Below are 22,557 nucleotides of genomic sequence, written 5' to 3'. Positions count from 1 at the left end.
GCTGTCAGCACAGAGCCCGACGCGGGGCTTGAACCCACGAACCGTGAGATCATGACCTGAGCCGAAGTCAGACGCTTAACCGACTGAGCCCCCCAGGTGCCCCTTGAAGGGCTTATTTTTAAGAGCTGGTGACTGCTAAGGAAACAGAAGAAAAATCCGACAGCTTGCTTCTCGGCCATTTGGATGGTGCTGGTCATCCAGGCTTAGGTGACGGCACATGGAGGGGAGCTGCCTCTGTGGGTGAGATTCCTGGTGATGGTGCCATACCAGTGTCGTTGCCAGGCACAACATCCCGTGATGCTACAGGTCATTGTGCCAGTCAGTGGGAGTGAGAAAATAGTTTCCAAGACGGAACGTGGTTTATCCGGGAAGCGAGGCTGTCCTTGAAAGGCATTAGAAAGGATATGGCCCTGGGTTCAGATCCCGCTTTGGAGCTGTATGGGCACGTGACTGACCTCTTTAAAGCTCTGCTTCCTCAAATATGAGCTGGGAATGGTGAATGGAGTTCGCCAATATGCACGTGTGTCCGTATATATACGTATATGTGTGTGTGCATAGGCATACACACACGTGCCAGGCACCAGTGTAAGCACTTTTGTGTATATTTTAACTCCTTTTTTAAAAAACATCTTATTTTTAAGTGATCTCTATACCCAACGTGGGGCTCGAACTTACAACCCTGAGATCAAGAGTCACACGTTGTACCACAGAGCCAGCTGCGTGCAGCCTGTATAGTTTAACTCTTAGTCCTCACAAGCAGCATTGCGAGCCAGTAACTATTACTATCTCTATTTTTATAGGTGAGGCACCAGAGAGGTTAAGTAGTCTGCCCAAGTGCACAGCAAGTAGATGGCCAAGCCAGGATTCGAACGGTCTGCCTCCGGATCCCTGGCTCTTCACCACTGCCCTTTACTGCCTCAGTTTGTTGTTCTGGTTAACATGGAACTACATGAAGGGTCTTCGTGTTCTGCTCGTAATGGGGGTGGGATCCGTGCATGGCAGTGGCTTCTACTGCCGTGTCACGAGCACTCTTGGTGTGGCTCTCCAGGTCAGTCCTGACAGAGCAGTGCGATCTTGCCATGTGCCCGGCCAGTCCACTGCTGTCCTTGCCGCGCGAGAGGAACCTGGTTGTCCTGTCTGCGCTCAGGTAGCTCTGGCAAAGTCTGCCAGGAGGAAAGGGTCTGAAGCCTGGGATGTAGGGTAATCTGGGAAGGTCTTAGGCACGGGACGGTATAAAGGCATTTGGGTGGTATTTATTCCACAGGCGGTGTCATTGCCGAGGCAGCGTGGGGTGCCGGCCCTGTGCCCAGGAGGCAGGACACACCCCAGCTGTGCGACTCTAGCACATTCACCTGTCCGATGAGGAGGCAGCGTGGCGTTCTGGCAGCCCATGCTGTTTCCGTAACCTCCACCCCGCGGCACGGCGTGCTCCCGTTGGTGGGCCAGGTCCCCTTGGTTTAACTATATATGCCACAGGGCCTACCCTCACTTGCAATGAAATGCTTGTGAAGATGCCATTTGAAGGCGTTAGGATTTTGCGTTCTTTCCATTTCCTGGCCACTGAATCATTCTTGGAGAAGTCATGATGTTACACATTTTATTAGAGGTGTAAATCACAGAACAGTTCCTTGACCTCAGCAGTTTATAATCTGAATGAGTCATCAATAAAAGCAACGTTAAATAAAACTAAACTGTTTGGGGTGATGGGAATAAAGATCGCCGTAGCAGATGGAAAGTTCCCTTTAGGGAGAATTAGTTTTCTCCTGGCGGACCATATGCCACAAGAGAAGAATGTGACTTTCTGTAAAAGCCAGGCAGCACACATTGATTGAGTGCCCGCTGCATACAAGGCTGTGTATCTGGCACTCGGGGATGAGATCTTCAACGGTAATAACAGGGACGCTGCTGTACAAGCGTACCTCCACGGCTTATGGGAGCAGGGAGAAAGGGTGCAACACTCTGGGGACCCTGAAGGCGGACACAGAGGAGGTTACAGTGAAGGATGAGTGGAAGTTTGCAGGGCAGTCAGGAGGAGACGGCCACTGCCAGCAGGTGACCACAGTGGTGTGACACGGTGCGGGGGCTGGAGAACCTCAGATCGTTGAAAATGACCCGAGGAGGGGGTGGAAGGCCACAGAGAGGTTCTAATGCCAGTTCCTTGGCAAGTGTGGAGGAAGGCCTTGGGGACAGCAGAAACAGAAACGTGGAGTGGTAAAAATGGATGAGATGGGTGCAGCGAACCTCCGAGGAAGGAGGGTTTTCACACGAGGGAAGAATAAAAGTGAGAGGGCTGTGACGGCAGTCAGGGGACGCCAGGAGGGTGCTGGCTTCCCTCCCACCCCCGGCAGAACGTGCACCTGGCAGGGAAGTGGCGTGGTCCCAAGAGAGCCTGCTCTGCTCTCCCGTGTGCGGGAACTATGCGGGAGAGTCACGTGGGGCAGCGAAGACAGTGTCGTGTGGGGAGGCTCTACTGACTACTGAACACATTGAGAGGAAAAAAGTCAGAGGACCAGGAAAGTGAGGATGAGAATCTTCGGGGCGAATGGTGACCTGAGGGCCTTGCCTTTGGAGCCTGGCCAAGGGTGGCAGGAACCAGGCCAGGGTGGGGATCGGCCTCGAGTGCGGGAATGTACTCTGGGATGGGGTTTTCCCGTGCTGCTCCAGCGGGGGCTTTGGAGCTCTGTCAGCACAGCCTGGCAGGCTGGCTTTACCAGGCAAAACCTCGGTAGAGCGTGAGCACTGAGCCTCTCGGCTCCCTCACGAAAGACCGACCTGCTGGGGTAACTGACACAGCCCCCGAGCCTATGGAAAGGTCAGGACTCTGATTACAGGCATTTATTTGGCTTCTGGCCTTGGGAGGTTTCCCGGGTGGCAACGTTGTGCAAGTTTTGCAGGAACTGACTCTTTCTAGATCCTTCCTCTCCAGCGCAAAGAGTTTGATTCCTGAGTCGGCAAAGACCGACTTCTCTGTGGTCGGTAGGATGGGCATTTGACGGTCAGGACGGGAGTAGCGCTTGTCTCGTTCTTTTTGCTAATTCTTAGTATGTTGCTGTCTGGTTTTATTTATCCTGTCCCTTCCCCCCACCTCTCTCCCTCTCCCCCTCATTCAGAACCAGACTATCAGGTGTACCTGAATGCTTCTAAGGTCCCCGAGTTTTCCGACGACCTCACGGAGCTGGAGTGCCGCATAGTGGACATGAAGAGCTTGCAGGCCAGCGTCCGTTTCACGGTGTCCTGGTACTACAGGGTGAACCGGCGCAGCGATGACCTGGTGGCCAGCGAGCTGCTTGCAGTCATGAACGGGGACTGGACGCTGAAGTACGGAGACCGGAGCAAGCAGCGGGCCCAGGACGGAGACTTCATTTTTTCTAAGGAGCGTACGGACACGTTCAGTTTCCGAATCCAAAGGACCACAGAGGAAGACCGAGGCAGTTATTACTGTGCTGTGTCTGCATGGACCAAACAGCGTAACGACAGCTGGGTCAAGAGCAAGGACGTCTTCTCCAAACCCGTCAACATATTTTGGGCATCGGAAGGTAGGCGCGTTAGTCTTGTTCAGGGACGGTCCGTTTTCTCGTTTGGGCCCGGGTCGTCCCACTGCGCGTTTTTATGTGCCCGGCCCACCTGCAGGCTCCCTTGCCGCCAGGAAGCCCAGAGAATGCAAACTCGAGCGACTACTGCATTTATCAACAGCGTGAACCCCTTCAAGAGGCTGATGCTCGAGGAGGCTCAGTCCCGGGGAGAGAGCTGGGGCTGGGTGGGTGGTAGACGCTCATCTCGTAGGTGCCCGCAGTGTGGAGGGGCTCCGCCCTTGACACTTGCTCTGCTAGGTGGTCTGGGGTGTTTGGGGTGGGTTCGTGTCTGCGAGTTCCTGCTGGATGCAGGCACGTTTGCGGTGCCACAGATGAAAGGGCAGCCATGGGCCACTGCACCTGCCCCTGAGGCGTCAGTCATCCATTCAGAGAGATTGTTTCTGGGGAGAGGTGACAAGAACTTGGGGGAAGCAATTTTGTCTGCCTTGGGACTTCCGACTCATCAAGTCCTTCACTGCAGGGAGCCCAGGCTTCCTAGGTCCCCCTCGCGCCCCAGTGTTACGTACCACATGCCCTTTGACACACCTCAGTTGACTGGTTGCCACCCCCTCCGTACTACACACGCCCCCCCCCCCCCAAACCCAAACAGGTCCCTCTCAGACTCCGTGGGATCTCCTGTTGCCTGAAGCTCAGCTTGGAACATTCCTTTCTCTTTCCCACCTGAAACATGACCAGCCTCGCTCTGTCCCCTGAGGCCGCTGTTTCCCCTGGGGTCTCCTGAGTAGAGGGGTTTCCTCCCCACGCACCTTCTACAGCAGGGCCTATTCATCAGCTCATGCCACCCCTTCATTGGACTCCTGGTCCTCATTCCTTCTGGGAAGGGAGGCACTTTTGTTTCATGGCCACACCCTCCAGTCCTCTTACTGACTTGCTAGCTTCTCTCTGCGTACAGCGCTGGCCCACACTTCGGCTGCACATTGCAAACACCCGCGGAGCTTCCAAAAAACCCTGATGCCTGGGACGCCTGGGTGGCTCAATCGGTGAAGCGTCCGACTTCGGCTCAGGTCATGATCTCGCGGTCCGTGAGTTCGAGCCCCGCTGTCTGTGCTGACAGCTCGGAGCCTGGAACCTGCTTCGGATTCTGTCTCCCTCTCTCTGCCCCTCCCCCACTCATGCTCTGTCTCTGTCTCTTTCTCTCTCTTTGTCAAAAATAAATAAACGTTAAAAAAAAAAAAACACCCTGATACTTAAGTCCCCCAAGGGGTCCTGTCTTAATTGGCCTGAGGGTATATGCAGTCTGGGCTTTGGAATTTTTAAATGCTTCCACGCCACTTCTCCTATGTGGCCAGGGTGGAAAAGCCTGGTGAAGATAAACCTTTCTGTCTCAGTCCCCTGCCCTCCTCCCGAGTCATCGTGTCCTCTGTGTGGCTTGGTCATTTCCTCCCACGTTCACACCCTACACTAGACCGTCTGAGTTGTGATCACCAAAAACCTTCCGCGCCCTCCATTCCAGGCATTCTGTTCAATAAACACACCTTACGTTTCTTCCCACCACCCCCTCCGGTACTCCCGCATCAGCCCTTTAATCCTACCGGACTGGCAGTCCATGACCTTGTATGTACTGGCCTTCATTTCTCTCTCCTGTCATAGCACCACTTGTCAAGGGCAGTCCAGTCTACACCTGTTGCCCTGTGTCATTTTTTTTTTTTTTAATTTTTGAGGCAGAGAGAGAGCATAAGCAGGGGGAGGGGCAGACAGAGAGGGAGACACAGAATCCGAAGCAGGCTCCAGGCTCCGAGCTGTCAGCACAGAGCCTGACGCGGGGCTCGAACTCACAGACTGTGAGATCATGACCTGAGCCGAGGTCGGACGCTTCACCGACTGAGCCACCCAGGTGCCCCTGCCCTTTTTTTAATAGCCCCTGCTTTCATTCTGAGGTATGTCCGGGGGTGGAAGGGAGAGGGTAGATGTGCAGTCACCTCGCTTAGATTCCCAGCCAGCCGTCACCGCCCCCTTGCACGCTGAGCTCCCTTTTGCCCTGCTCTGGTTTTGCATGGTGCTCTGACCTAACCACGGGCCAGTTCAAAGCCGCCTGCTCTCCCCCCTACCTGCATCTGTCATTGGACAGAAACATTTAAACGTGTGGGCTGGCTTCTCTTTAAATCTCGGATCGTTTATGGCAGCGGAGCTCTTAACGCTGCCTGGCAATCATTCTGCATTTCCCTAATCTGTTCACTTCCCTCCTCTCCACAGTGATTATTGCATACCACCTTCTCTGAAATCCTCCTCTCCCAGCCTTACCCTCAGCTGTTTGCCCTGCTTTCTCTTTCCCTAAAGAAGCAGAAACCATCAGAGGAGAATTTCCCCACGCTCGCCCCCAGCCCAGGTCCTTGCAAAGGGCAGCTTCTCCCACCAGTCAGGCATGTGGCTCCCCCCTCTTCTGTTGTCAACATTACTACAATTTCCAGACCTTTCCTGTTGACCTATAAACGTACTGTTAGACCTCTTGTCTTTTACTTTTGTATTTTATGAAGTAACTTTTTTAATATTTATTTTTGAGAGTGGCGGTGGGGGGGAGGGGGAGGAGCAGAGAGAGAGGGAGACAAGTTCCGAAGCAGGCTCCACGCTGTCAGCACAAAGCTCCACGTGGGGCTTGAACTCACGAACCATGAGATCGTGACCTGAGCTGAAGTGGGATGCTCAACCAACTGAGCCACCCAGAGGTCCCTTTAAAGGAATTTTTTTTAAGTTTATGTATTTATTTTGAGAGATAGAGAGCATGCATGCATGTGCATGTGCAGGGGAGGGGCAGAGAGAGACAGAGAGAGAGAGAGAGAGAGAGAGAGAGAGAGAGAGAATCCCAAGCAGGCTCCATGCTTAGTGTGGAGCCTGACTCTGGGGCTTGAACCCACGAACTGTGAGATCATGACCTGAGCCGAAATCAAGAGTTAAATGCTTAACCGTGTCACCCAGGTGCCCCTATAGAGTAATTTTGATCTCACTTCACCCTCCTTCTTTCCGTTCCCCAAGCCCCTTGGCCCCCACTCACTGCTCTTTCTTTCGTTTTATAGCCAAAGCATTTGATTTGTCTGTACTGGGTGTCTCCAGTTCCTTTTTTCCTGTTCCTTCTGGCACCTGCCCTGATCAGGCTTTTGTCCCCGGTCCTCATGTTAAGGTCGCTAGTGATTGACATACTGCACAATCCAGTTGTTGGCTGGTTGTTGACTTAGGATTTAGTGCCGGTGATCATTCCCTCCTCCCAGAAGTACTTTGGTTTTTCCTTGGCCGTGGGACGCCGTCCTCTCTGGTCTTCCCTTGGCTGTGGGATAGTATCCTCCCTAGGCTTCCCTCCTACCTCACAGCTCTTCCTTCTCCACCTCGTTTGCTGGCTCGTCTTCATTTTCTCACACATGATCCCCCGCTAACCATACTGTATATTTTACTTATTTATTTTGTTCCTCTTCCTCTGCTAGCATATAAGGCATTCTTTGTTTATCGCCAGTGCCTGGAATATGGGAGGCTCTAAGTACTTGGGTAATTAATCAGTGGATTACCAAACTCACGGGAGAACCAAGAAAGAATGTGGGTGGCTCCGTGGGACCTCAGGAACCGGTGACACTGGACAGACACTGTATAACATATGTGTTCTGCCTAATGGGTTTGGTGCTCCCGCAAAAACCCAATATAAAAATTTCAGTTTTTAGCTAGGCAGATTATAGAATTAATAATCTTATTAAAGGATAAAAAGAATATGTTTAATTCATTTATTCATCCATTCAACCAATATTGAAGTACCTTCCGCGTGCCTGACATTGAGCTGTCATAATATAGATGACTCCTAATGTGTATATGCTTAGGGATTTCTGTTTTCACAGAGAAGCAGGGAGTACCGTGCTTAAATGTAAAGTTAGTGTAGCCATGGATACTCGCCCAAAATGTTAAAACAGTGTCTCTGTGGGAAGGACTAGAGCTACAGGTGCGTGTTCTAGTCACTTGAGTAATAACCCCATTCTGACCGAGAGCATCATATGATGAAACGGAAAGAACCCATTTCTCCCTTGCTCTGCTCCTCCCAGCGGACTCTCCCTCACCCAGCAGAACCTCAGGGGAGGGCAGGCAACTGGCGTGGCCTAGAGTCCCCCTTGGGTGTTGGGTTCAACCACGTCTCCTCCCGTCCTCTAAGCGTGAGCTCTGCCTCCTATCCTTGAGGGCACCGCAAGTCTCCCATATTCCCTCACGCCCACCAGATCGTTCCAGACTCTTCTGCTTCATCCAGCATGGTGGCCTGTAGTCTGCTTCCAGATCCGTGTGGTTTTCTTTCCGGGTTTCCGGATTTTCTTAAGTGCTGTCGTGTGGCAGTCTGCACCTAAATTCCAATTCCCCCGTCATTGTGCTCTCAGACGTATGTCCATTTTAACCAGGCCTGTTGGAAATCACCTCTTTCTGGTACTTCGTTCCAGATTCCGTGCTTGTGGTGAAGGCAAGGCAGCCAAAGCCTTTCTTTGCTGCAGGAAATACATTTGAGATGACGTGCAAAGTGTCTTCCAAGAATATTAAGTCGCCGCGCTACTCTGTTCTCATCACCGCTGAGAAGCCTGTTGGGGACCTCTCCAGCCCCAATGAAACCAAGTACATCATCTCCCTGGACCAGGATTCCGTGGTGAAGCTGGAGAACTGGACAGACGCATCGCGGGTGGATGGCGTTGTGCTAGAGAAGGTGCAGGAAGATGAGTTTCGCTATCGAATGTACCAGACTCAGGTGTCGGATGCGGGGCTGTACCGCTGCGTGGTGACAGCCTGGTCTCCTGTCCGGGGCAGCCTGTGGCGAGAAGCAGCAACCAGTCTGTCCAATCCTATTGAGATCGACTTCCAGACTGCTGGTGAGTAGGGAGCCCTGTTGAACCACACACTGAACCTAGAGAGACCCTAGGATCTTGATCCAGTGGCTTACTTTTTTTTTTTTTTAAATGGCTTTCTTTATTGAGGTGTGATTCACGTGCCATACAGTTTACCCATTCAGAGGGCATAATTCAGTGGCTTTGAGGACAGTCACAGCTGTGCAGCCATCACCACAGTCGATTGGAGAACATTTTCCTCATACGCCTACAGAAATCCTGTACCCCTCCGCCGACATCCTTCAATCCCTAGTCTCCCAGCAAGCACTCCCCTTCTTTCTGTCTCTATAAACGTACCCGTTCTGGACACTTTACATTAATGGAATATAATATATGGTCTTCATGTCTTTTTTTTTTTTTTTCCACCTTAACATAGGGTTTTCTGTTTTTTGTTTGCCTGTATTCTTAATTGTTAAACAGTGTCCTCAAGGATATCCATGTTGTAGCATGTATCGGTAATTCATCCATTTTTATGGCTGAATAATACTCCAGTGTGCAGAGACACTACGTTTTGTTTGTCTGTTTATCAGCTTGTGGCCATTCGGGTGTTTTCTACTTCCTGGACCATTGCGAATAATCCTTGTGAACATTCGTGTATCAGTTTTTGTGTGTAAAAACTACCTTTTTTTTTTTTTAAATAGATGAACCCAAACTCAGCTATTTTAGATCCTTTAGAGAACACGGTGGAGTACAAAGAGAAGAGGGAGCTGAACCCCCAGAGGGGTTGTAAATGGCTTGCCAGAAGTGCAAGGTTCAGAGCCAAGACCCCCATGGCATCCAGCCCCATAGCTTTCACTCTTTAGTGGGTCTTTAGGGGTCCCCAGGACTGAAGGTGATGGGCACTAGTTTTGGTCCAACTTACAGAGCAGTATTTCCCCGTAGGGGATGAGCTTCTGACCTTATGCCTCCCCTTGCTTTGGGACTGGAGAAAGATTTCCCGTCAGTTAATCGAGTTACCAGAGTTGTGGTGGTATGGATGAATGAATGTACCTGTCACCAGTTCGTTAGGAATAATTATTGGTGGTGTTCAGGTATGGGAAGATCAGTTAAAACAAGGGCATTTTTGTGTCTATTTCCGACTTGATTTTATCTTTGGTTAAGTAGAATGTTTTTATGCCTGTAAGGCAGAAAGGTCCACTTTTTTTTTTTTTTAATGGCATGGATACATAGAGAAATGTTTCTTTTTCATCTGTGTAATTCATGAAGCTCTGCTGAAATCTCTGGGTATGTGTGTGCATTTTGGTAGGTAGGTCAGTTAAAAGTTTTTGATCCCCAGTTTTGTTTAGGATATCAAGGTGAACGATCATCATTTGTGAGTTTAATGTTGAATGTTTTCAGTCAATCTCCCATGGATCGCAGGGAGAAATTTCTGAACGTGTACATTTATGCTCACCTGTAAAAATTCAAGTGTTAATTGAATCAGCATAGTGAATACGAGATATTTGTTGAATTAAATGATTACTTTTTATATTAAAGGTAAACTAGACCTTAAAGTTTATTTTTTTCTGTTAAAGTTTTTTTTAGTATTATTTTGTATTAACATAAACTTTAATACTATAATGAAATTATCTTGGAGCACCTGGGTGGCTCAGTTGGTTAAGCATCTGACTCTTGATTTTGGCTCAGGTCATGATCTCATGGTTCCTGAGTTTGAGTCCTGTGTTGACATCAGCCTCTGTTGATAGATGACAGTATGGAGCCTACTTGGGATTCATTCTTTCTCTCTGTCACTCTCTCAAAATAAATTTTAAAAAAACTTAAAAAAATTGTCTTCTGGCATCTTCTAATCCGTTAACCTTTAGGTTACTGAAGAGGAAATATTGATTTAAACCCTGAAATTTGGAAAGAGCAGAGAAAGTGCAAGTTTCTTTTATTGTGTATTTGCTTGTTTGTTTTTTAATAATAGCTTTATTGAATTACAGTTAACACATTGGAAAAGTCACCCATGTGAACTGTACAATTGAGTAGTTTTTAGTATATTCACAGAGTTGCGCAACTGTCCACAATCTCTTCCGGAATTTTTCATCACTCCAGAAAGAAACTCGACTCATTAGTACTACCCACCCCCACCCCCAGCCCCCACAGCCACTAATCTTTCTGTCTCTGTAGAGTTGCCTCCTCTGGACATTTCACATAAATTGAATCACATATGTGGACATTTGTGCCTGGCTTCTTTCATTTTACATAATGTTTTCAAGTGTCCATGTTACGGTGTGTGCCATTGCTTCATTCCTTTTCGTGGCTGAATAGCATTCCATTGTGTGGACGTCCCACATTTCATTTATCCATTCGTCTGTTGATGGACATTAAGTTGTTTCCACTCTTTGGCTACTGTGAATCATGCTGGCATAAACATTAGCGTACAAGATTTTGGATGGACATGAGGGTTCATTTCTCACCGAGGAGTGATGCTGGGTCATACGGTAGCTCTCTTTAACTCTGAGGAACTGCCATGTTTGTTTTCCAAAGCAGCCGCTCAGTTTTATATTCCCACTGGCAACGTGTGACGGTTCTAAGTGTTGCACATCCTCACCAACCCTGGTATTCTCCATCTTTTCTAGAAGAGCCAACCTGGTGGGTGTGTGAAGTAGTATTTTATTGTGGCTTTAATTTGCATTTCCCCAATGACTGTTGATGTTAGGCATCCTTTCGTGTAGCTATTGGTCATATGTGTATCTTCTCTGGAGAAATGTCTGTTCAGATTGTTTACTCATTTTTAAATTGAGTTATTTATCTTTTTATCATTGATTAGTTGAGTTTTTCATACGGTCTGGATGCAAGCCCCTTCACAGATACATTGTTTAAAAATACCTTCTCCCCGTCTGTGGGTAGTCTTTTCACTTTGTTGATGGTATCCCTTGAAGCATGCAACCTTTTAATTTTGATGAAGTCCAATTTAGTTTTTTCTTTTTTTGTTTATGTTTTTGGTGTCTTGTCCAAGTAACAATTTCCTGATCCAAGGTTGTGAAGATTTATGGTTCTGTTTTCTTCTAACAGTTTTACGTTTCAACTCTTAACATTTAGGGCTATGATCCATTTTAGTTAATTTTTGTGTGTGGCAGGGGAAGGGATTCAGTTTTGCCTTGTTACATGTGAAGAACCAGCTGTTCTTGCACCATCTGTTGAATAGCCTCTTCTTTCCCCCTTGACTTGTCTTGGCACACTTGTCAAGAATCATTTACCCATAAGTGTAAGGGTTTTTTTAGACTCTCAGTTCTATAACATTGCTTTGTATGTCTGTTCCTATACCAGTACCACATTGTTTGATTACTGAGCTGTGAGGTAAGTTTTGAAATAAAAAAATATGAGCCTTCCCAACTTTGTTCTTTTTCAAGATTGTTTTGGCTTTTCTAGGTCCCTTGCATATCTGTATGAATTTTAGGATCACCCATTAATGTCTGCAAAAATGACAGCTGGGACTTTGATAGGACTTCTGTTGAATCTGTAGATCAGTTTAGAGAGTATTGCCATATAACAGTACTGCCTTCCAATCCATGAACATGGTACACCTTTTTATTTATTTGGGCCTTCTTTAATTTCTGTCAGTGATGTTTTATAGTTGTCAGCATACAAATCTTGAACTTTTCATTAAATTTATCCTAAGTATTTTATTTTTTGATGCTATTGTAAATGGAATTGCTATTTATTTATTTATTTATTTATTTATTTATTTATTTAGAGGGAGGGAAGGAGAGAGGGAGAGAGGGAGAAAGGGAGAAAGGGAGAAAGAGAATCCCAAGCAGGTTCCATGCTGTCAGCACAGAGTCCGACATGGAGCAGGAGCCCACGAACCAGCAGATCATGACCTGAGCCAAAATCAAGAGTTGGACGCTCTACCGACTGAGCCACCCAGGCACCCCTGGGATGGCTCTCTTAATTTCCTTTTCTGTTTATTCGTTGCAAGTGTATAGAAAGAAATACAACTGATTTTTGTATATCGATGTCAGGTTCTGCAACCTTTTATATTGATGTCAGACTCTGTAACCTTGTTGGGCTTATTATTAGTTTTAATTGTTTTTTTTTTTTGGTTGATTCCTTGGACTGTTTTAAATACAATGAAATGGCATCTGTGAATAAAGACAATTTTAATTTTTCCTTTCCAAACTGAATGCCTTCTAATTCTTCTTCTTGCCTAATTGCCCTGGCTAGCATCTCTAGTACAATGTTGAATGGTAGTGGCACGAGAGGATATCCTTGTCTGGTTCATGATCTTACGGGGAAAGTTTGCAGTTTTTTACCATTAAGAATCATTGTAACTGTGGGTTTTTCATAGATGCCCTTTATTGAGTTGGGGAAGTTTCCCTTCATTACTGGTTTGGTGAGTGGTTTTTTTGTTTGTTTTTGTTTGTTTGTTTGTTTGTTTGTTTGTTTTTACCATGAGAGATGGTGAATGTTGTCAAATACTTATTCTGTATCTATTGATATTCAGAGGATTATGTGGTCTTTGTCTTTCATTCACGTATCTGTTTTACTCTCTATAGGAGTTTATTCCATCTTGTTTTACATTTGTTTTTTGCTCTTCCTCTCGATTTGTTATGGGAAAGAAGGGAGACATAAGATCTTTTTATTCCTGGGTGAGGAATGGGTATTGAATCTATTTCTCAATTCTTTAAAAATCTCTGCACAACAGATAAAATGATAAAAGGTTGAAGACTGGCTTCGGTCTTAGACTGGCTAAAGTTTTTATTGTATTTAATCCATGCAGTTGTCATGGCCAGTTCACAGTTGAATTAGGAGAAGTTGCCATCAGATCCTTCCAGCACAGTGCCCTCACATCGATTGACTCCCAGCAAGCACTGACTTGATATTGAAGAGTGTTTGCTTCCTAAAAATCAGCAGCACACCATAAGAGCCATATGACAAAGAGGTCCTTCCTGGTGTCCACCTTTCTATCCTCTGGTTTGGGGGTACTTGCCTCTTGGTACGAGGACGGTGTTTCCCAAGGGGCCCTGCTGAGTCATGAATTTCACTGACCCAAAGTGTCAGGGGGAAATATGGATTAAATGTTATGGTGTTCAAGGTTTTGGCCTTTCAAAAAGGATAATACGAAAGCTCTTCTCCTTAAAAGAGAAAAAAATTTTAAATATGATACAGTAGAAAAGGAAAAGAATTACCCATAACCTACCAGACCTTGTTAATTGGTGTTGTCTGTCTTCCTAGAAATCCTCTCTTACGTGTTTTCTTCATGACTGTGACTTCAGGCCATATATACATTTTCATGATCTGCTTTCCCGCCTTAACCTTATAAGATACGTATTTTTCATGTTAAAACAAATTCTAGGTAAATAACAACTTTAATGACTACACCTCCTAGAAAATTTAGTTAGCCATTACCCTATTGATGGACATGCGGGTGGCCTACAGTTTGGGCTTTCACAAAAATACTGCTGTTGATAACCTTTTTTTAGGGGCTGGAGTTGGAACATGGTCCTGTCGGTGTTTGTATTTAAAAACTAAGTGGTCCATGTGCTTACTCTCTGCAGACTAGGAATCGGGGGACATCTAGTGACTCTGATTGTTCACTTACGTTCTCTGTGCCGACGTCTGTCATCTGTGAAGTTAACCAAATTCCCTCGCAAAAACAGCATTACCACAGAAATTGACCATAATAAAAATATTTCCAAGGCTGGCATAAAGACCCATATTAACAGCAAGTTGTTGATTTCATTAGAAGGAAGTGCACCCCCGTTTATATATCACAATGAAGGCCTTTTCCCAGACCCTTGTCTGCATCGTGAGCCGTAGCACAAGTGCTCCGTTGTTCCCACAGCCGTAGCCGCTAGGGGAAATGACAACCATAACTTGTGACCTACAAGGCATTTTGGGTTTTCTTTGGACATACAAAGAAACGAAAGTGAAATTTGTCCAAATTGGTAAGTCTTCCTTTGCGGGTTCAAATTTAGAAACCTAAATCCATGATGAGGATCTTCCTGTTTTATTTTCATTTTGTGGTCTGTAAGAAGGGGGCTGGACACTTCCAGAAAGCCCCTTGGTGGAGCTCTGTTTCTAGTCAGAGAAAAGAAAACGTGTGGTCCTCACGGGTCACCTTGGCTTCTACTAACATGCACTCCCAGGGAGCCATCGAGGTAGATCAAATCCAGGCTGGTCAGGACCTGTGGGAACCGTGGCTGGGAGGGCAGTTAATTGAAGGGCAGGCCGTCCACACGTAGGTCAGGCTTCCCTCTTCTCTCTGCTTTCGTCCCTTTCCCCATGCCCGGGACCGCCATTCTGTCATGATCCCCCTGCCCTGCTCCCAGAGTTGATGCCCTCCTACTGCCTGTGGTTCATCTGAACTCTCCCCACAACCTGCTCAGGGCTGCCCCACCCCCCTGAGCTGCCGTCTCCTCCACCCACCCTTTGCCTTTCTCCCAGCAGAACAGACCACTCTGGTCCTTGGTGTGAGGAAAGCAATCCGAGCAGTTCATCTTCCCACTCACGGTGAAGTGAAAATACAGCCTTTTCGACTCTGCCTCATTGGTTCGCATGACCTTCACACTCTTTCTTGGTCATTTCTTGTAGGTGTTAAAAAAAAAAAAGTACTTCCTCCTCTTTGATGATCTGATTTAAAAGATAGTAATCACAATATTTTTAGCTTTGAATGAGTTTCAGAATCTGTGTCCAGGGCCATCTCTTTTTGCTTCCCAGGAAACCCAAGAGAAGTCCCATAGGTATTCTGGAACCTTCTTCAGGTTTGCCTGTTCTGAGATTTTAGAAATTAGAATAAGGTAAATACTGAGCTCTTCGGATCAGGTTGGCTGAAAGCTATGTAATGCCATCACATAAAACTGAGGAGTAAAGGGAGTGAAGAGGATAGGAGCCAGATTGCAGCCATGCAAAAGGATACTTTTTTTTTTGAAGTTTATTTTATTTTTTTAATTTTTATTTTGAGAGAGACAGAGAGAGACAAAGAGAATGAGAATGAGCAAGGGAGGGGCAGAGAGAGAGGGGAACAGAGGATCTGAAGCCGGCTCTGTACTGACAGCAGTGAGCCCAATGTGAGGCTCGAACTCACAAACCGTGAGACCATGACCTGAGCCAAAGTCAGAAGCTCAACCAACTGAGCTACCCAGGTGCCCCATATTTTATTCTTAGGGAGAGGGGGAGGGAGAGAATCCCAAGCAGGCTCCGCACTATCAGTGCAGAGTCCGACATGGGGTTCGAACTCACAAACCGTGAGATTATGACCCGAGCCGAAACCAAGAGTCAGCCGCCCAACCAAATGAGCCACTCAGGCGCCCTGGCATACTTTTTTGTTTTTAATTTAATAAGTCACTTACTTACGTCTAGTAATCAAATAGCATAATAGCAATTATATCTACAGTCAGATGCATCTAACTGACTCTGTGGCAAATATTATGAAATTCTAGCACTAAATCCTCTTTATGTGTTCACTCTTTATACTTCCAATTTCGTTGCTCATTTTTGTGCTCACAACTCGAAAGCTTGGAGTACCTGTGCCCTATATAGTTAGCACACTTTGGGTGGCACCATCTTCTGGCCTCTGGAAGAAGGAAAAAGTTCTTTTTTTAAAGCAAACTGAAAGTCAAGGAGAGGTGTTCTCAGGAAGGTGTGCAAGACCGATCCTGTGTGGGTAGTGTTTTGAAGCAATACCCATGCTGCCTCGATTTCCCCTGACAGATTGAGCCTGTGGTGCCCGCCAGTGCCCCCTACAGTGTCGTCATTGTTGGCAAGTTGGTCTGCTCACTGGATCTCAGCCTCCTAACGGCAGAGCCCCTGTCCCCAGCACAGCGAGGCCGCTCTCCCTGTTGGGGGGCAGAAGTGTCCCCAGTCCAGTCCTGTTCCCTCTGCTCTCCTGCCACCTTGGCCTGGAGGTGACCCGCACAGAAGCAGAAGCAACCCAGGCTGTATCAGGCTGGCAGGTGGGGGTGGCCTTCGAATGGGACCACGGTTGTCATCAGAGAAGAGGTACGGGAAAAGCCAGAAGCAAAAGTAATTCTGTAGGAAGAGTTCTGTGGTGGCTGTAATGAAGAGGACGCTCATTTGACTGTGCGTGATGCACGTGTCTCTCTGAAGAGAAGCAAAGCCACCTTAGACCGCCACCTAGCCCAGGTCCAAGGAAGGCGGGCCACGTTTAGATGGCCATTAGAGCGCCAGGAATGGAATTTAAACACGAGTGTGAACGGGAATAATGAGGTGCCATCACTGTTTTCCAGGTCCTATATTTAATGCCTCCGTGCATTCAGACACACCGTCGGTTATCCGGGGAGATCTGATCAAGCTGTTTTGTATCATCGCTGTTGAAGGAGGAGCACTGGATCCAGGTATTTCTCTCTGTCTTGCCTCCTGCTCCATCTTGCTTTCCCTGAATGTGTCTCGTGTCTTCCCACTGTGTTGCGTAGACCTGGAGGCCAGGGATTAGACTCTCGGCTGATCCCAAATTGCCTAGCTCAGGACTTGGTACTCAGTAGGTGTTTAATAAATACTTGTCGATGGAGGCATCTGTGCGTTAGATGATTCCAGACACTGGAACATGAGCTCTCAAGGCAATCAGTGGGCCACTTCCGGGGCCAATACAAGCTGCTTTGAAACCTACCAGCAGAGTCCAGCCCCTTTCCCTGGTCTTTCATTCATTTATTCATTCAGAGATGCATTGAGCACAGGTACTGGGAATAGAGGAGGCACTAGAACACGTCTCTTCTCACGGAGCTTGCCACCTGATTAAGGAGACAGAAATCACCATATAATGTAATATCAGGTGGTGTTAAGTCTGTGATGAAATACAGAGCAGAGTAAATGGGGCGAGCGACCAGGCAGTGCTATTGTTTAAATTCTTGGGAAACCTTTGTAAACCTTTTCTTTGCAAAAAATATTAGCACTGCCAACAGGACGCCTGGGAGCCATGGGCCATCAGTCTTACACCTGTTCTGCCTGGCCCCCTTCAGCGACCAGTCGGTGTCTTCGCCTGACACTTAGACCCGCAGGGTTTGAAAGGAATCGAGCTCTGCGCAGAGACCACTGGATGCGTGGCCCTGGGGTGGGCACGGGAAGCAGGTTTTCATTCTGTATTCAGGGCAGGTTGTAAGCAACGCGAGGACGGCCTGCAGGGAAACCAGAGTGAACGGCACGATCCCTCTGGCATCGAGCAGCAGAGGCCTGGGTGGCCGCAGGCCCTCCGGCCCGCAGTTCGGGTAGCCACTACCGCAGGGTCAGCAGTTATGTTCCATAAAGGGTTCCAGTGAGAAGTATTTTTGGCCTCGTGGGAGGCCTGCAACAGTCACCTCTGCAGCAGTCACCTCCGCAGCGAGAGCAGCCGCGGACAGTATGTAAGCAAATGCGCTTGGCTGTGTTCCACCGAAGCTTTATTGACAAAAATAGGTGGTGAGCTGGGTCTGGCCTGCGGGCTACAGGTTACGGACCCTGGGACTAGCTGGTTGACACCGAATTGGTTCTTGCAGGGAGCCTCGACATGGTTGAGGTTTAGAGGTGGGAGAAAGAAGAATTGGTGAAAAAGAAAAGAAGTCCCTCCAAGCCACCAGTTGGTTAGCTCTGTTCTCAAGGTGCGGGGTAGGGTGCCTGGGTCTCGAATAAGCTGAGATGTGGATGGGGGGGGGGGGGCGGGGGGGGGGGCGGGGACAGAGTGGGATTCAGAAGTAGAAATGAAAGTGAAAGTATAAGAGGCTGGCGGGAGGAGGGGAGGTACGTCCTTTTCAGCGGTTGGTACCATGTTTACCCTTGAAGCTCGTTTGTGACACGTGCAAAAGTAAATCATGTAAATGTTCGTTCTCAGCAAAAGAATGGGTCCCCGTATATTAATCATGCCCTTAATATAAGAGTCTTTTCCCCCAGGGTAATTACCGAAGCTCTAGGTGGCTGTTATCATGCAGATCACAGTTTTCCAGAACTTTGCCCCCGTGGACAGTATGGGTGGAAGATTCTGAATAATTAAGCACACGCTATAATTCAGGTTTTCCTCACGCATCCGATGGGCCGTGAAGGAATTCTCTTTTGGAAAGGACATATCACATACGTGGGCCAAGCACCAAGGCGCTCTTGTGCCCAGAAGGGGAGGGACGGGGCAGATCGTGTGGCCCTTTAGAGGCAGTGTCTTAGGTCACGTCCTCTAGAAGCAAAGCCCCGAGACAGGTGTGCAAGTGATTAATTGAAGTTGTGCGCCCAGGGAGTGAGGGAGTCCAGCCGGGCAAGGGAAGGAAGCCAGGCAAAGACGTGACTTCAGAACGAGTCTTAACTCCCCACGGGGAGTTCTGGCGCGTGGGTTGTACCACAGAGTATGGCCTCCTTGAGGTGAGGGACTGGGCTTTTAGATCCCCGCCGTCAGTCAGCCACTGTTCACGGGATGAACACGGTTGGGGAGCAAGGGTGTTTCCTAACCTTCAGGAGGTGGCTTCCGTCAGCTGAGGCTGACCCTCGGCAAGAGGGCACGGGTGTGAGAGTGTTAGCAGTCAGCACCGTCAGCAGCTGGTCGGGGCAGGCACCGCGAGCCTCTGCTACAGGCGCTAACCCCCTCCCTGTTAGCACCTGTTTGTGGACGGTGCGTGTCGTACTGTGGAGGTAGGGCTAGCGAGCGCTTCCTATGTGCGAGATGCTGTTCTAAGCATCTTGCAGAGATAGCTAACTTAACCACGGTGAAGCCCTAATACTCATTTTACAGCTGAGGAAACTGAGCCTCGGGGAATTAAGTCACTCCTCCAGGCCACGTGGCCCGCCAATACTGGTCCAGCCCGGGAGCCTGGCCCTCCAGGCCGGCCTCAGCTCTGTGAGGCGCGGCGGGACTGGGGCACGAATCGGAGCCCACATAACGGGGACAGCAGTTGTGACTTTGCCTTCAGTAACCGCCCCGCGTCTGCAGGCGACAGCTGCACTGAGCACGTGACCATGATCCCGGGGGCCCCCTCTGCCCTGGCACTGTGAGGGCGTGAGGATGTTGACAGCACTTCCTCTGCCCCCCCTTCCCCCGGGGAGTTGGTCTTCTTGGCAAGAGATGACCCACACACTGAGAACAATCCGATTTTCTGCTCAAGTGCCACAGCGGACGAGGGGGAGGGAAAGCAGGTATTTTGAGCGTTGGCGTGGAGAGCTGTCATCCTGTGGGTAGGGAGCTGAGGTTTGCTCTGGCGCTTAGCATTTCCAGAGCAAGTTGGAAAGGACTTAACCATGTGGATAATTTTGTACAAAGTCTTGCTTTTGTTTTTTTTCTTTTAATACGTAAGCACCTGAATACGGTTTGCCTTGACGTAGCGCTATTGGAGGTCACCAGTGTATTTTCGCTAGTGAATAAATGTTACTTTTTGTTTAACAGACGTGGGGTAATTTCACATGTATGCAGAAAGCCTTGTCAAGTGAATTTGAGAGAAAACGGTGTTGGGGGCGCCCGGGTGGCTCAGTTGGTTGAGCGTCCGGCTTCGGCTCAGGTCGTGATCTCACGGTTTGTGGGTTCGAGCCCCGCATCGGGCTCTGTGCTGACAGCTCGGAGCCTGGAGCCTGCTTCGGATTCTGTGTCTCCCTCTCTCTCTGCCCCTCCCCTGCTCACGCTCTGTCTCTCTCTCTCACTGGCTCTGAGAGGTGAATAAACATTTAAACACAGAGAGAGAAAACCGTGTTTGTGGCCTCGTGGTCCTTTCTTGCCTGCTGGATGTGTCCCAGTTCTGACACTGCTGCTCCACTGGGAACGGCCAGAGGAAGAGGTCAGGGGCTCATGGCATGTGCTCTGACTTCACACCCTGTGAGCATTGCCTCTTGTACCAGTCTTCTTTGTCAGATGCCCATCTTCATTTATTTGACGCTGTTAGAGCCCTCGTTTTGCAGAGTACTTTAAGGTTCAGTAGTATTCCTCTCTGGGACTGTTAAGTTGTGTTCAATTTTCTCAGTTTGACGGTTTTTTTTCCTCTTGTCTGGAACTTGAGTGCTTCGGCTGGGGAAGAAAAGGACTGAGAACAATAAAATCTAAACTGTTGACACTGAATTGTGTACCGGTCACTTTACGTACCTTTTGTCTTTGACCGCGGTTAGCGGCCTCTGGGTCTGGGCTCTTCTGCCTGAAATGTCAAGGAACACTGCTGTGGGAGACAGTTTGGGGTGCCCGTTGGACTGGGCAGTGGCAGGATAGAGAGGGCAGATTCTGGGGGTGCCTGGGTGGCTCAGGCGGTCAAGCATCCGACTCCTGCTCTCGGATCGTGGGTTCTCGCACCGCATCGGGCTCTGCGCTGACAGCAGCCTGCTTGGATTCTCTCTTCCCCCTCTCTGTCTGCCCCTCCCTTGCTCACTCTCCCTTTGCCTTTCTCTCTCAAAATAAATGAATTAAAAAAAAAAGAGGGCGGAGTCGGGGCGCCTGGGTGGCTCAGCCAGTTAAGTGTCTGAGTTCGGCTCAGGTCACGATCTCACGATTTGTGAGTTCGAGCCCCGCGTCAGGCTCTGTGCTGACAGCTCGGAGCCTGGAGCCTGCTTTGGATTCTGTCTCCCTCTCTTTCTGACCCTCGCCCGCTTGTGCTCTGTCTCTCTCAAAACTACATAAATGTAAAAAAAAAAAAAAAAAAAAAAAAAGAGGGCAGAGTCCGCAGCTACGCTCCCTGGGTAAAGCCACACGTTCTCCCGCCCCTGGCTCTGTGACCTCGAATAAGGTATTTGGTCCCGCCGTTGAGCGGGCAGTGTGACAGAGCCGTCATCATGGGGTCGCGAGGATCCAGTGAGACCCAAGGCATACAGGCCAGCGCTGGCCCCTGGCGAGGTTACGCGCGTGTTAGCCTCGTGTGGCGTTTCCGCCCGTTGCGCTGACCCAGGGTTTTGGCGTGGTCTGTAATCCACAGACGACATGGCCTTTGACGTGTCCTGGTTCGCGGTGCACTCCTTCGGTCTGGACAAGGCTCCCGTCCTCCTGTCTTCTCTGGATCGGAAGGGGATTGTGACCACGGCCGAGAGAGACCGGAAGAGCGAGCTCAGCCTGGAGCGTGTCGGCGTGCTGGAATTCTTGCTGCGAGTCCATGGCTCCGAGGACCAGGACTTTGGCAACTACTACTGCTCCGTGACCCCGTGGGTGAGGTCCCCAACAGGCTCCTGGCAGAAGGAGGCAGAGATCTACTCCAAGCCCATCTTTGTGACTGTGAAGATGGATGGTAAGGAGGACGTCCGGTTATGTCTCTGGGCTGTGCGGCGGCCGACAGGGTCAGGTGGCCGCCCTTTGAGGAATGTGCCACCCAGCACCCAGCCCTCTCTCTCTCTGTAGACCTGCCCTGGGCCGGCACGCAGAAGGAGGCCTTGCTGCTACCCCAGGCGCGGCATCGTGTGCCCGAGCCGCCACCGGGAGGTGGTGGTTAGGACTTACCGGAGAGACGTTTGATGGTTTCTCCGAATTCTGTGCAGACCCCTTTCCCTGTCACGGGGCTGGCATGGATTCTGCCAGGCAGAAGCAGAGAACAGCATCGAGGGAGCGGGTTCAGGGCCCCGGGAGAGGCGGTGAGTGGGTTCCTGCCCCTCCTGCCCTCTTGGTTTTGCTTCTTGGAAAAGGGAGGATCCAACTGGTGTCATTAGCATGCAGGGGGTTCTCTCCGGAACCCTGGGACGAGAAGGGGGCTCCCTGCCTTGTTGGCCGACACCGACCTCCAGAGTCATTCTAACTAGGTGGTCGGAGGGTCCCCTTCCCACCCCTCTGTTCCCCGAGCATCCCAGAGCGGGGGCAGCTGTTCCTGGGCTAATGAGAAACCTGTCTTCTCTGCAAAAACTTCAGAGTACACGTTAATGGAGAAATTCCCCAGAGAGAATTAAAGTCCCGGCGCCTCCGAGGGTTAGGGGAGAGCTTTGAGTGGGTGTCCCTGAGGAGATGTCAGTGTGGGGGAGACTGGAACTGGAGCCCCAGCTTGTCCACGGATGCCTTAGCCTCTGTGGCGCTCTGTCTCCTCTGCCGTACGATGGGCTCTTCCGAAAGGTGAGCGACATTAAATGCCAGCTGCCAGCAGGCGTGCTAGCCCCCGCGCAAAGAGTGCTGCTGCTTCTGGGAGAAGGGACTTGGGATTTGGGGGTGTGCAGTCCGTACCGTGTCTGTGCATTCCTGAAACTTCGTCATTTATCCCCTGTTTGCATCGCAGAAATTCCTTGCTTCAAGTAGCTCCATATGAAAAGCCAGATTTCCTGAACAAGGGAGGGAATTATTCACTTTC

General features: G+C 49.2%; 1 protein-coding gene across 1 annotated transcript in view; it reads left to right on the top strand.

The window, feature by feature from the left end:
* PTGFRN (prostaglandin F2 receptor inhibitor) overlaps positions 1–22,557 on the top strand; it is an 83,759-nt gene that overhangs the window by 58,978 nt on the left and 2,224 nt on the right. Inside the window, exons 5-8 of the mRNA XM_078451528.2 lie at positions 3,111–3,536; positions 7,994–8,413; positions 16,603–16,710; positions 21,211–21,516. Coding sequence (XP_078307654.2) covers positions 3,111–3,536; positions 7,994–8,413; positions 16,603–16,710; positions 21,211–21,516 — 1,260 coding nt within the window. The remainder of the gene's footprint in view (positions 1–3,110; positions 3,537–7,993; positions 8,414–16,602; positions 16,711–21,210; positions 21,517–22,557) is intronic.

The sequence above is a fragment of the Panthera onca genome, chromosome C1 (assembly GCF_046562875.1).
Source record: "Panthera onca isolate mPanOnc1 chromosome C1, mPanOnc1 haplotype 2, whole genome shotgun sequence".
Taxonomy (NCBI): domain Eukaryota; kingdom Metazoa; phylum Chordata; class Mammalia; order Carnivora; family Felidae; genus Panthera; species Panthera onca.
Note: the sequence above shows the minus strand (reverse complement) of the source record. Positions and strands in the feature narration are given on the sequence as shown.